The following is a 15,103-nucleotide window of genomic DNA, read 5'->3' as shown; positions in this document are numbered from 1 at the left end:
AGCAAAGCAAAAAGTCTTCTCTTTTCCCTTCCCCAAACACATAAGCAATCAAATGTAATAAAGAAAGAGAAGCATATTGCATCCTGTAACTTATTTTAAGACTATTCCTTATAGAAGCTTAACAAACTAAAGATATTTTTAAAGCTCATACAATGGCACGTATAACACTTTCTGGAACTTTCAGCTGACTTCATATGTCGTTTTTAATTCCATGCAAATTACCCGTATGAAACTTGTGGGGACTGGAAAAAGGGACTCAGGAGAGATGGTCAGTCAAGAACACATTTTATGGAAGCAGTAGGGGTTGTGACTGTTAAACTGCCCTACCATACGTTGAAGCAGTGATATTACTGTTTGGAGAGAAGGTTGTTTTGATGTTTTTGATGTAGAAATGTAATAATATAGCTGCACTCGTTCAAATCAAGGCTCCATCTAGAACAATATCTTGTGTTCAGCAGTAACTGCAGTCACCCAGAGAACAGATGCAGGAAAAGCATATAGCGTATTCCCCCCAGTACTTTTGCAGCTACTAGTTAGTTACTCCCAAAGGATTTCTCTTCTAAGTGCTTGCCCAGCCTGTCACTTTGAACTCAAGCAGACCTTTTCACACTTACAACACCCTTTAGTAAGGAATTTGAGATTTATTAGCGCCAGGGTTTCATTCCTGGCAGATAACAGTCATCTCACCCCCTACCTTTTTAGTTTATTTTGGCCAGCATGCACCCCTTCACATTAATCTGCATTGAATTTTATCTGCCATTTTACTATTTTAGAATCCTGGAAAATGAACAAAAACTCAAAAACCAAAAACAGCTTTTGTACTCTAAGGTAGTGTTTGTTACAGCTGGCATCAAAGTTTCCTAAAATGTGTTTTTTTTTTTCCTACTCTCACTATACTATACCCCTTATTACCTCTGTACTCCTAGTTACAATGGTTTAAGGAAAAGTACACGCAAATTAAGAAATGCATTATATCACACACATCTAAGGAAATCTTAATGGAGCCATTTCCTAACATCTTTTGTGCATAATTTGGAAACTTGCTGAGAGTTCTTCTAAGAGTACTTGTAATGTCAAGTACATCCTACATACAGCCAAAGTTTCAACGTTATCTTTAAAAATTGCACCAGTAATTTTGATTCTTCCAAGGATGTTAGGGAACACAGGACTTCCGAAGAGAGATCGCTAAGGATGACTACTGGATGCTTTCAAAGCGTCATTTGTAAGAGAAATGGAAGTGTATCCTTCATTATAATTAAGATTCAAATTTGGAATGAAAGAATAAGAAGTCAAACACCTTTTTAATACAAATGGCACACAGCATGATAACTTCAGTTTTGTCTGTCCTCTTCCTAGTAACACTACAAAAAAAAAATCTTAAGACATCGAACAAGACTGTGGTAGGATCTGTGGGGAGAAAAGCTTTTTGAAATTTATTATAAGACGGAGACAATGTGCTAAAAATATGGGACATTTGAGCAAAATGCTTTCAGAGGAACACGTCTAAAGATTAGGGTATTGCCTTTAGATCCTGTACTTCAAGATATTCTCCTACCCACACAAATTTTTCGGTACTGCTTCAGTGTTCTATGATGTCCAATCCATTTGCCATATTCAGTGTTACAAAAATTGAAGTTGAAATTATTTCACAACACTGAGTTTTGCAGATGCTGCTTAGAAGAAGAGAGGCTTGCAAGCTGAGGGAAGCTGAGGCAGTCGATCTAGATTTTTTTCTGAAAAATGAAAGTTTACAATTACCAAAAGGAGTGATTAGAAGTGGTTTATCAAATATTTTCTAATTATTTGCATTACTTAAAATATGAGTGATCTCCTACAGAAATGCTTGAAGTTCCCAGTACATCTGTAGCTGCAGCATATGTGAAATATACAGCTAGACTGGTGTTTTGTTTTTTTTTGGTGAATAAAAGAAATAACTATAATATGCTCCAGCCTGAAGCACAATGTACCACAAGTGCACTAAGTTATGGCTTTCTCAGCTTTTTGCAGGACTTCTTTTAAGCTAACTGCTGATAAGTTCAATACATCTTGGTCTTTTGTCTCAGAGTGCTTCTTACAGTACAGTCTACTACTAAACAGAGAGCTTGTAGCAGGCGTTATTTCGTTAGGATCACATTAAAAAGGTATTTACAAAACTCAGGCACTCAATCATGCGATAAAACAAAAATCTAGTGACAATATAACGAGGACTCATGCAAAATTTGGCTAATATTTATCAAAATGATTTTAAGAAAAAGGTTACTATGCCTTTTTTTCCTAGAGTAGTGTTCTCTCAGTGTCTTGTAGTTTACATTTAGGTGTCTCAGTCAATGAAAACTATGAAACCTAATTAAACGCCAACCTCATAACATTACTGCATCTATCACATCCTTTCACAAAAGTGATTTCTCTACAAGGAAGACTAATAACAAGCCTATACTGGCAAAAGTTACCAAAGATAATCAGGAAATTGAGAAACTGTAAAATTATAAAGGCAAACTTTAGATGAAATTTTGATTGGTTTCTTTGGAAAGGCATTTGTCCTTGAGTATGAGGTGACAAAGATTTCACCCTTGCAAACTGGAACTTTCTAGGTGACTACATGTAGTGCAATATACATTGCATTCCACCTATATACATGCATACATATATAAAACAGACTCTGGAGGTTCAGACTACCTCAAAGGCAAGAGGCAGAGATGCAGACTCCGGAAACTTTTTTCAGGAAAAAAAAAATCCTTATCAGGTTGATGAACAGTACTTTTATATTGGAACACGAACTTTCAGCAACACACACACACAAAAATAGCATTTGGAAACAAGTGAAACCCATTATTTCCCCATGAATGCTCATAGTTTGGCTTTTTCGTGACATCTACAAGCTACAATCTCCTCTTAAAATAACTTTATTTTAGACCCCATTTGCATAAAAAAGGGAACATCTTTTTCATCGGTCTGATCTTTTTTAATGCTGCTTATGATTTTGATATTTTAGATTAATGCTTTCTTTTAACTTATTCTATTTCTCATTTTATTTTATGCATGTTTTCAACAAATGTTGAAGAAATGTTATTAACCTGCATTCAAAATGGTAATTCACCTTCCCTGGTTGTTAAAGTTCCCTATTAGCCCCATAACAACAAAGCAGCCTCAAAGCTTGCAAACCATTGTTCGTCCTTTCATTATAGATTTTGTCCAACAGTTGCTTGTACCTACTACTTCATCTCTGGCTGGGTTCATTGATCCATTTCTCAATTCTGAATTTTACTGCTGAGCAAAGTCCTTTTATTATAGTTTGGCACTATACTTCCAAAATTTCATCCCATGAAATTAGAGAAAAAAAGATGGTAGAAATTCTGTAGTTACATTAGAACTGATGAAGAAAATGTTAAAATGCCATTAGGGAAATGGTGCTGAGAACTCATTAAAGTTTCTTGACTGTGTTTTCTTTACTATATACTGTAAAGTAATTAAGCAGTACTTTTTAAAAATGGATTTATGAGTAGTAAACAATGCTGTAAATTCACTTTGAGAGTCTACTTTGTATTATTTATTAAAAAACAACCCTCTCATTGAGCTACAAGAAAATATCTGAGAAATGAAAATTTATTACACTGAACATACATCGGTGCATCATTATTTGAAAGTCTTTTCAGTATGTCATAATCACGTAACATTTTCAGGGAACACAAGCAATGAAAAGAAATACAGAAATACTTTTGGGGGGGTCATATAATATAGCCTTGAGTGAGATATATTCCTCAAACAGAACAAAGTAAAAGTTTGATTCAAAAGAGTCTGAAGTGCTATGGAAAAAAAAAAAAAAATCCACATAAAATTCTACTGCTGTTTTTTTCTGTGCACTGCTGCTTTTTAGCAAGATTTTGTAAATACAGGGAGAGAACAAGGTTCTCTCAAGGTTATTCATTCAGTAGCCTACTCCTGAGTGCTAAAGTCATTCTTTAACAAAATACTTCTGATGTGCCACTGTGTGCTCCACACTCACAGCTACGTGTCTCTGCAGGTAACAGGACGGTGACCACTCCACTGCAAGAGCAATACAAGAGCTCAATTAAAACCCCCGGTGTGATAGGCCTCATTTGCCTACTTAATCAAATTCAGCCCGGAGCAGAAACAGCTTTGCAGTCACAGTATTAAAATCACCTCCTGATAGCATATGAGAATGGAAAAGGGATGAGCATAGTATGTCTCCTGCCTGAGAAGTGGCAGGAAAAATGGCAAAGGCCAATATGCGAAGAAGTTTGGGAAGGGCTAATAGAACACACCTGAGGCTCTCAGTGCTCTCTCAAAAAGCAGGATGCCCTTTTGCTGGCCAGCCTTGCACTGGAGTCCTTAGTCACTGCACTTGTAAATCCATCTTCACTGCAAGGTATGGAAAAATGAGGGATGCATGAAGAGGTCCAAGTATAAAAGTGCATGGCTCTTCCTGTGCAATGCCTAGAGGGATATTTCTCTACTCAGTTTTCACACAGGGTGAGTTCACCATGGCACAAAAAATGAAAAAAAACGTCAGAGTTGGTGCACAGACATCCTTGGAACAGTGCTGGGAAAAGTGAAGTTCACTTGCAAGGGCACCATCTAACCAACAGTTTCCGACACTTCTGGTTTGTAAGAATCCACTGCTAGTACCTCAGAAGGCAAAAGGCATAGATTTTATTAAAGAGATGAAAAGCTTGCTCTTCATTATTGCCTAATTGTATTCTCTCTCTGTAGCTTAATAGACCAGAGATCTACCACCACTGCAGGCCTTGCTTCGATCAAGTTATTTCAGCACAAGCTCCATGGCTTTGAATGAGATCCAACTGTACAACTTGCTTTAAAAGGACCACATTGCTTGTTTGCTTGTGTAAAAATGACGGCTTATTTCCACTTCTTCACTTCGTACAAACCCACACAATATAGCAATGTAGTTTTTCAACTTCTGTTGCTTTTGTAAGGACTACGGGGAATTGTGTTCCCTTTTATGCTTTCTCATGAATAGCTGCGTTTCTTTTTTTTTTTTATCTTCACTTTCAGAAGATTATTCCTGCGACTCATAGGTGGCCTTACAAGTGAGCGTAGTTTCTCATTCATTTGTTTTGCTGTGTACTAAGCTAATAAATCTAAGCAAATGCAAAAGTCAAAGCAAGACTTTCAGAAGGTTATATGATCAATACTATTAAGCATATATATAAGCAATATATATAAGCAATACTGTGAAGCATTAAATTAAAGCCAAACCAGAATTTTAATAACTTAATATTTTTTCTTTAACCCATTACAAAATTAATTCACCAAGTGTTCACATATTCCATTATTTACTTTGCTAGCTTGTTATTTTTATTCAGTTCTCAGTCTTTCACAGTTTACCTGAAATTTTCAAAGGCCTAAGCCATCACGATGAAAAATGTTCTCTTACTAGAAATCCTATCTGAGATGGGGTGCAAATCAAGCTAGTTTCATTTGGTAATTCTTTTCAGTTCATCATACCACTTTCAGTAAAACTGTTTCAGAGAGCAATAGAAAAAAAAAAATCCTCTTTAGAACTGCAACTCTTAAAGTCTTTAAAGGAAATTGTTTTGGGGAAAAAATCTACAGAGCCATGTGGGTCTGTTTTTCCACATTGTATCACGCCAAGCATTCCAGCAAAAGTACAGTTCTACTAGCTTAAGACATGAAGCATCTTCTAATTTTCATGCTCAGAAATTCAGTTACCTTTTTTTTTTTTCTTTTAAACTTCCCCAGCCTTAGCCAACCTAACTGCTAGACATCACTGGCCCAAAAGGTGTCTGATCAGTTCATTAATCATGGCCTGAACTTCAGCAGAGCATAAGTAACACAGAAGCAGCAGCTGCATGCCTGTATATGCCTGGCTGGAACCTGAAGCTGGGCAGGATTTGACAAATGAGCAGCTCAGTCCTTAGTAGCAGCTTTCGTCAGAGACAGGCAGATGCCCAAGGACTGCAACTGCTTCAGCCCTCTGATTTTTATCCTCCTTTGCTGTCTGCCAGAGTCCTTTAGTCCCTCTGAATTTACCTAATTAAGCAGCATGTACAAGAATTGACAGCATGTATGGAGCATGCTCTGCTGTTTAGGATGCTGTCACATATGTATTGCCAACTATATATATATATATAAAGAAAACCTACCTTTTACAAATCTAATTTGTGAGATTATTCTATCTTCCCATTAGAAGAATATGTCTTACGAGTGTTCATATTGACTAATCAGTTAACAGTAATTCCAGATCGTTGGCTAAACTGAATATTTTTGCAACTTACCAAAACCAAAATTTAAACAATTAAAACAACATGGAGGAAAAGAACTACTAGAAAATAATAGTAGAATTAACTAGATGAAATAATTTAGGAATACTTTAAGATCCAACGAGACCATCTCAGAAGCAATCTGACAGTTATATCCTACATCTTAAACTGAGTTTTCAGCATCACTCTTTCATAAAGCTATGCAGGAGAATTGACTACACAGATAAACGTACACTAAATTCATTTGGGGATTAGTTCTTTATTAAAGGAGAAACTATTCTTTTGCATTAGAAGTACAATACTTTTTCATCTCTAACTTCTACTGAGATTTAGAAAAGTATTTAATCAATTGTTGGAATATCGTCATTTGCCATATTTAAGATGATTGTTCATAGACTAAATGTAAAGTGTTTTTTCCTTAGCACAAAGCACAAAACTTGAAAAGAGGAAAAAGACAGTATAATTAAATAAAAGAGCTAGTCAGTCTCCACATTCTCTTTTTACATAACCTCTTAGCTGTAAAGGGGAAAAGTTATTCTGGAACATTTAGCTACTGTCACTAACTATAAAATATTTTAATTAATCTTCAGAGTTTTATAAGCATTCATTTTGAACTTTTCATAGCATAATTAGAAGAAGCTGATATATATTGTGTGAGTTTTACATTCAGACCCCTGAACTCAAATCCCCTCTTCTGCTAGATTTTACTCCATAAGTAAAAATCCCAATGCATTACCCTAATTTTTCAGAATGATTCAATCAATGCAGCCACAACATGCATACCTAAAAATTAAGGCTGAGCTGAAACTGGATACTATGACAACCATGGAATCCACACCACACCAACACCAATGATGAAACAAAGACTGCCTCATGGATTTGTTGTTGTGGCAGAATGGGGTAGGAAAGGGAACAAGGCAGGAAGTTTGCCCAGTGGGGCATTCAGCCTCGGCATTTCCCTCTCCCTGAACTAGGTCATGAAGTAAGACATCTCCTTCAGCATAATTCAATCTATCCATAACTCAGAGCTGGTAAGCATTCAGGATCTCCATGTGGCTGGTAACTACTCCTACATGGTCTTTGTCAAAGATCAATGTCAAAAAGTGGAGTGGTGATGGTACTTGCTGTTGGGATGGTTACAGATCTCTTAATTGAATGACTTCATGGAGTGCAGTTTACACCCCAGGTCTATGCTCTCCCAGTTGAATTCCCTAATCATCAGCAAAGACTTAGGCTCCTTGTCACTGTCTGTTTCTAGTCCTGTGACGTTCACATGCTCAGCTGTAAGGTGGATAAAGAAGTGGAGAGGACTTATCTCATACTGTATTTTGGAAGCAGGGGCATTCTCCTTGTACATAGGGAAACATCTAATTTCTCTTCAGGGCAGGCTATCAGCTACACACCCAGTATTTCCAGAATGCAGGAGGAAAGATATCTAATGAATCTATGCAAAGTTAGCAGCCTTGGGAAGGATTCAAAACTACTGTCTCAAACTGAAGTGGACTTTAGGGACTGGCAGGCAGGTAGCTGAAACAGACACAGCAGGACTGTCATGAGCCCCTGGATGTCCATGCTATTATCTGCCTCATCTTCAGGGAAAAGATGCTCAGAGGCAATCTTCCTACTGGCAGTAAGCTAGGAAACATTAATTTGCTTGTTTGCGCACAGAAAAGGCCAAAGATGATCTTTTTGTAAGACTTCAATTTCTCAGTGAAAGTGTTAACAGAAAGTATATCCTATATTCACATCTCAAACCAATGATAATATTATTTTACACCAATGGCACCAGTCTATAGATTAAAAAAAATATATAAAAATAAAGAAACAGTCAGTCCATTGCTTTATCTGCATAACTCTAGAAGAATGATATCTCAGATTGAGAGAGAGAGCACATCACACCCAGAATTGTTCTTTCTTTGTAAATACATGTAACCAGGAATTTGAATCCATCCTGGAAATCCTAGTTTCCATTATCGCAGGCACTTAATGTGAGCATATCCAAAAAAGGATATACTCCTAGAAATTTACCACTGAAATCAATGGCACTTCTGCTTCTAACATCTCTTTAATTCCCATATTTTATCAGTTTAAATGGTTAAGAAAAACTTCCTGGCCATTGCTCTGAAATTGTTTTTTCCACTTCAGAATAATTTATGGTCTATTTCTCTCTCTGTGTTTAATCTCAGTATTTGTATTACACAAATTCATGATGCACCTGAAAACTGAAACATTTTCAACAGCAGCATGAAGTTCCTTATGACAATGTTTCAAAGAACAGGCACTTCCAACATACCTCAAGAGGCAACAGGCAATAGAGTAGGGCCTGGTATGACAATTGAGGAATGCTGTCTTCAATATTTGAGGGAGTCTGTTTCAGTTGTGGAATCACATCAACTTAATATATAGCAGAAACTAGAGAAAGTTAAAAACTTTCTTTAAAATACTTTCTTCTCACTACATTTTGCTTTCAACCACTGTAACAAGCTGTAAAATAAAAAATAAAAAAATATAAAAAAAAGGAAGAGATCTGGACTTACTCAGGCAGAGATTATCATTTAAAGCCCACTAAAAATGTATGTAGCATTTACCTTTAAGTAAGGGGGGTAGTTTCATTAACATTGATTACAGCCAACTTGAATATTAAGCACAAGTGCGTGTTTACACAGCATCCCAGACAGCCATGTTAGATAATATTTAATATAGAAATATAAATCAAGTTTCACCATAGAACAGGTCCATTTAGCATCACAATGGATTACAAAACATGGGCAGTAATAACAGTCAACAACAGTGACTTCTATTGGGCCTACAGACAACAAACTGAGCCTTTGTCCTAGTTCTCTTCACCCTTATTAGAAGATAAACGAATCACAACAGTGATTGTACAGATTTACATTAACGAAGATCAGGTGTATATATATATATATATGCTTACCCATACAGAAAAAAGGTATGGATTGGATTTAGTGCTCGAGCTTTCAACAATGTGTAGTTCCAACTTAGTATAAAGTATAAATTTAAATATACACCTGAAAGAAGAAACACAGGCCAAATCTTATCAACAGGGAAGTTAAATTGTTTTCCCTGCTGTACTCCTTATCTACAGCAGGAGAATAATTTGGTGACTTGAGTCATGTAAGCAGACCAGACTGCCTTCATGTGAAAATCTGAATAAGCACACATTTTAGTTTCTGATGGTGATTCTACATTTTAGAATGAACACTCATAGAAAGAGCATTATGTTCAATACACAAATTAACTATAGTTTTCTAACACTTTCAACTAGACTTCCTCATTCATCTTCGTTATCATCTAATTATCATCATAATGAATTATGCATTAGATTTTGAAGGTGGAAGAGTTAACTGGTATTGCAAAAGTTGTGGTTGATGCAAATTACCAGATGTGGTAGACTGGGCTATGCAAGAACTGAATGGTTTAGCTCTACCTCTTTGTGGTTCAATTACTGTCACATTACATTTTGATCTCACTCGTTACACCATTTTAAAACAGCAGGGTCTATTATCCTAGTAAGAGTAGTAAGATACTGCTGTTATCAGTAACAGAAGTAAATGTAAACCCTGAGAACTTTCTCAGTTCCTGAGAGTTGTGTGGAAGTGCCCTAAATCACTAATGCAGAAGACTTGATTATTAAGGCTTGTTTCCTTTAAGGTAAAATATTTCAAGCAATCTACTGGCTTTCCAGTAATTTAGCCACCAAAACGTGCTTCTTAATTATAAGTGAAACAATTTTTTAGTAGCAACATTATAACCAGTATCCACAACAACTTTGGAAAAAGGTTTTGAGTTGTGAGCTCAGAAAGCTTGCAATGCAAACATCAGTCTGAAAAACAGAGCACATCATTAGGTAGACAGGAAAGGAAAAGCTTGAATGACTTTGTGAAATAGGAGTACTGGCCTTAATCTCTAATACAGCTTTCTTCTTGCATCGTCTATTACTTAATTTCCATAGCAACCCACAGGAGCAAGAAGTCAGCATTTCAAAGAAATCTGAATTGATACAATAAACACACACACACACAAAAAAAAAAAAAAAAAAACAATGACAGAATAAGACAGAAAAAGGGAAAATCTGCCTTACAAAACACTTGGGGTTATTGAAAAGCTACAGAAGTTTATATTACATTTACATAAGTTACAAATACCTTATAAAGTACTGGTTGCCAGTGATTTCTACAGCAGTATAACCCAAAATAGTGATAAATGCAATTTATCAATAAACTATGAGTGCAGAGCCAACTCTGCTTTCAAAGCTTTCCATAAGTGGTTAATATACCAAAAAAAAAAAAAAAAAAATCAGAAACTTTCAAAATGTTTTCAGTAAAGCAAACAACATTTAATTCTCAATAACCCTGTTAGTATAATTGCTTGTTATCTGCTAAGGCTGGACTCGCACCTCTGCCTGATGATTTTTCCAAGGAAAAACATATCTGAAGTCTAGAAAGAAGCAAAGTTGTATTTCATCAGTACAGAAGGACACATCATACAAGTTGTCATATGTGACAATCCCTGGAAAAAAAAAAAAAAAAAAAAAAAGAGAAAATGCTGATTTGCAAGAACAGTGTATTTCCCTAAGTGCTAAAAAGAAAACTACACTGTTTGATCAATCCAGCTTACAAATCCCTGCTGGCACTGTACAATTGATCCAAGGTTACCCAAAATAGATTAAGTTGACAGCCACTTAAGTTCCAAATTCTTTAGGGGCTAAAAGCACAAGCATTATTTAAAGTTTGCAGCGAGCTGCCAGAGCACCACATTGCAGTTGATTTACATGTGGAAATAAGCAAAAACAAGTGTATGCGAAAAAGAACATAGGCTGACTGTGGTGGCAAATCTGTAGGGAAGAATGAAAATAAAAAGCAGGAGCTTCCCCCCTCTGTGGCCATGTATCCCGTGGGTGCTGTGCTCCCCGTTAGGGCACGCACGTGAGCGGGTGAAGGCACATCGACACACAGCCCCATCGGGGTGCAGGTGTGCCAGTGCTCAAGGGAACCCCTCACGCTGTCTGAACACTGCAACATCCACAAGACCACATGCTCTGTTTTTATCATCCCCAGCCACAAATTAGTCCATAGGTTTCTTTTTATTACTTACAAGATGAGAACTATAAACATAAAGCAATGCCATCACTACATTAAATGCAGGTAATCGTCCTGTTACCACGCCGTACGATTAGACCACAAAGAAAAACAGCCGTTACCTGTGTGAAGAGAACCTGTGATTAGCCTGAGAAGGTACTGGGCAAATTTCATGATTTCACGCTTACACCGCTTCCTACAGCCACTCATCTTAAGCAACAAGGTATTCCTCTGAGAAGAGCCGGGCACTTTTGCCGATAGAGGGAACCGTTCCTGGCAGCAAACTTCTGAGGCAGTTGGCAGCCTCGCAACTCTCCTCCCAGCAGCCGAGCCCAAACTCCCACGTCTCCTTCTCTCCGCTGCCTGCCGAGCACAGCCCCGTGGCACCGGGGGGCACCGGGGGTCACCGGGGGGCGCCGGGGGGCCGGAGCCGCTCCCGCCGCAGGCGCTGCCCGCGCACAGCCCGCGGCCGGCTCGGCGGGCACCGCAGCCCCGGGGCGGGGCCATGCACCCCTCACATCACACACACCCCCCACATCACACACACCCCCCACAGACATCACACACAGACACCCCATGCCTCACACAGCCACACAAAGACGCCGCACACATCCCACATACATCACACACAGACACTACGCACCCCTCACATCACAAACACACCCCACAGACATCACACACCACACACAGTCTCCGCTTTGCCCCTCAGGGAATCAAAGGAATCGAGGGCACGGCATCGCTCTGTTTTGCTGGGAGGAGGATAGAAAAATAAATAAATCACAGCACAACATCAAAAGGTGGGTTTAACAGAAGACATCCCAGTGGCAGATATCGCAGCGCGCTGCTCAAGGTCAGAGCAGAGGGCTGCCTTGCCTCCAGCTCACCTGCCTTCTGCAGGTGAGCTGGGGTGCTCCTGGCCGGCCCCGGGAAAGCTGCAGGGCTCCAAGGGGTCCCCAAGGCTGGGGCAGCTGGCAGCCAACAGACCTCAGCTAAGGTGGCTTCAAGAAATGTTTTTTTTTCGGGGGGGGGGAAGCTGCACGCACTCTTTGCTGCTCCCGTAGAAATTCATGTTTTGCTGCCTTGCGTGAGAGAAGCGTTTCCTATTAATAAAAGTGATCTGTTGAAGTCTTTCCCCATGAGCAGAGAAGCTGAAGAATATGTTTTCATTTCCTTCGGACTACAGAATCTACAGATCTACAGAAACACAGAACAACTCCGAGTATTGCATTAGATGGTGATGCAATATGTAATGCATAATACCATTAAAAGAAGACAAAGAACCCATTAAGGAAAAGCTTAACAGAAGAAAATCACTGTCTGATCTAATTTTAATGACAGCATCGACCACACAAACATTTTGGTGAATGCCTTTAAAAAAAAACTGTAATAAACACAAATGCACATCTTCAAACTATTTTTGTACTGTGCACTGAGCAGGGATAAATACATTATAGACCCAACACATCAAAGCATTAGCAAACTTGCAGTTAGTATAGACAGAAAACATGTCATCTAACTAAAACACAAGCCTGCTCTCTTATGCTTACAGTGAAGCCATGAAGCTATCAGAAAGAGCCAAAATGAAACACCCTCAAGAAATCCCCATTTTAGCCCATTGCAGGGTTTAGCCCTTGAAGGAACTAGGCAAGTTTCAGCCTTTCATATTTGCACTGCTTCTTCCTACAGCCACTCTTCTATTTAGAAAAGGCATTAAAAAAATAAATAAATCCACAAACAACAAGAAAACAAAACCTTGCCACAGAGAGTTTAACACCACCACTGCCACCTTCTTCCACCTCTGAAAGGGAAACTCCCTAAACAGCTGGTAGAAGTGAAGATGGATACTGAGAACAGAAGTGTGAGTATCTCGTCTTTGGCTGAGGACAGAAGAGGACAATGCAAATGGTTCTCAGCCAGAGTCCTTGACCTGCTTAATCCTTTAACATTTTTAATTACTTTATATAAATTTCACTTGAAGTAGTACTTCAAAATGAAGAAGTGAAATACTGGTTTTCTAAAGCTTTAAATAAGCATTGTCACCATGGTCGTTTTTTTTCCCTCCCCTAAAACAAAGTAGCATCAGTTCTGATGCATTTTCCTAAACCTTTTACATTTCAATACAACAATAACAGTAATTACTGTCTAAGAAAAAGTTCATGTAAGGTTTCTGACCAGTTTCAATAAGAGGCTTTTAAAAAACAGCATAATATTCTGATAAAACTGTATCCAAATCTAGCTCCCATTATTTTCCTGCTCAAAACAAATGGTTGTCTAATCTTTGAAGAGAAGCTACTTACCCCAAATAAAAATAAAAAAAAAATAAAATAAAACACAGATCAGGGAAGAGTGAAAAAAAAAATCACAATGAAGGATAGTTAAAAAAACGCCATGGTTTTGTCAATAAATACATTATAGTGAAATAACATTGGAAAATACCAGCTCCTATGTATCGGCAATATACTTTTTTTTTTTTTAAAAAAAAAAAAAAAGATGGGACACATTAAAATCTTCAGAAACAGAGACTCTGCACTGGACTATAAAAATACTTTTTGTATCTATAAGAATGACTGCCCCTGCCCCCACTAATTCATAACATATATAGGTCTGGACTTTTTTTTTTTTTAAAGTAAGATTTCTATTAACTTCAGAAGGACATGGATCAGTTCCTGGAAGTCCTGACTTGGGAATCAGGTATTGAGAAATCAGGGTTTAAAAACCACTATTGCAGTACAATGGAGAAGGAATAAAGTATGCAAAACATTTTTTTTCCCAGAGTTTAGGAACAGCAAATGGAAGGAGAATGTAAATATTATTTGTAAACTCTTGGATTTTCAAATTAGTTTGCCCAGCCCAATTGACAGGCACCCCAGAACAATACAAAGCAACTTATTTTATTTTGAAGTACTTGGAATGCATGAAATAAAAGGGCAGGAAATGTGGTTTTATTTGTTTTAAGAGACCAACCACAGCAGCACTTTAAATACAAAATAGAAAAGTTCCCCTGAATGTACGAAGTGTACTCTACAGCTCTTAATAATCAAATATTTTCTATGAAGATTTTTAAACAAAGCTACAAGAAAAGTCTTCCTTAAAAAAGAATAATCCATTGTGATGACTTAGCATAAAATGATAAATGTTGAATTAGCTAGCACTATAGTTTCTTTTTGAGAAGAAAAATGATAAATACAGATTGCATTTAATGAAAAAATAAAGCAAAATCATCCCTTAAAAATACTCCATCAGAAGTTAAATTTGGATGTCATAGCTAACAACAGGAAGTACTCAACTTGCAAAAAAGCATTACATAATGGTTTAAGCAAATAAAAAAAATATAAGAAATCTCTGCAGTAAGGATGACATTGCGTGCTAGATGCAAGTTCACCAGACTGGCAATAAAAAAATTACAAAAACAAACAAAACCACACAACAACATGAGTTGAAGTGGCATATGCAGAGTACGCAAGCTGATCAGCTTCTTGGAGACTATTTGTATTGTATGTTTCATTCACATACATTATTTAAAGCAGTCGTCTAACTTCAAAGAGTGCAATTTCCTCCTGAAGTAGCCTGTGCTATTCCTTAAAAAGAGCTAATGTGAATCTTCTAAAAACGACAAATTCAGTAAGTGGCCTCAACCTCAGAAAGAGTCAACCAGGAACACTGAGAACCTGTACACAGTTTCCTCACTGTTGACTGAAGAGCCTTGCTGGAGTCTTTGTTCGTAACGCAAGTGCTGAATTC

General features: G+C 37.6%; 1 protein-coding gene across 4 annotated transcripts in view; it reads right to left on the bottom strand.

Moving 5' to 3' along the window:
• The window catches only part of KCNIP4 (potassium voltage-gated channel interacting protein 4), a 429,982-nt gene that overhangs the window by 310,932 nt on the left and 103,947 nt on the right, over positions 1–15,103 (bottom strand). The window contains exon 1 of one of the 4 annotated variants that reach the window (XM_035323823.1): positions 11,485–11,699. The exons of the other annotated variants lie outside the window; for them this stretch is intronic. Coding sequence (XP_035179714.1) covers positions 11,485–11,572 — 88 coding nt within the window. The 5' untranslated portion in view covers positions 11,573–11,699. Of the gene's footprint in view, positions 1–11,484; positions 11,700–15,103 lie in introns of those variants that run through there. 4 annotated transcript variants of the gene reach the window in all.

This window comes from Oxyura jamaicensis, chromosome 4 (genome assembly GCF_011077185.1).
Source record: "Oxyura jamaicensis isolate SHBP4307 breed ruddy duck chromosome 4, BPBGC_Ojam_1.0, whole genome shotgun sequence".
Lineage (NCBI taxonomy): Eukaryota > Metazoa > Chordata > Aves > Anseriformes > Anatidae > Oxyura > Oxyura jamaicensis.
The sequence above is the reverse complement of the archived record's forward strand: the minus strand, read 5'-3'. Positions and strand labels throughout refer to the sequence as shown.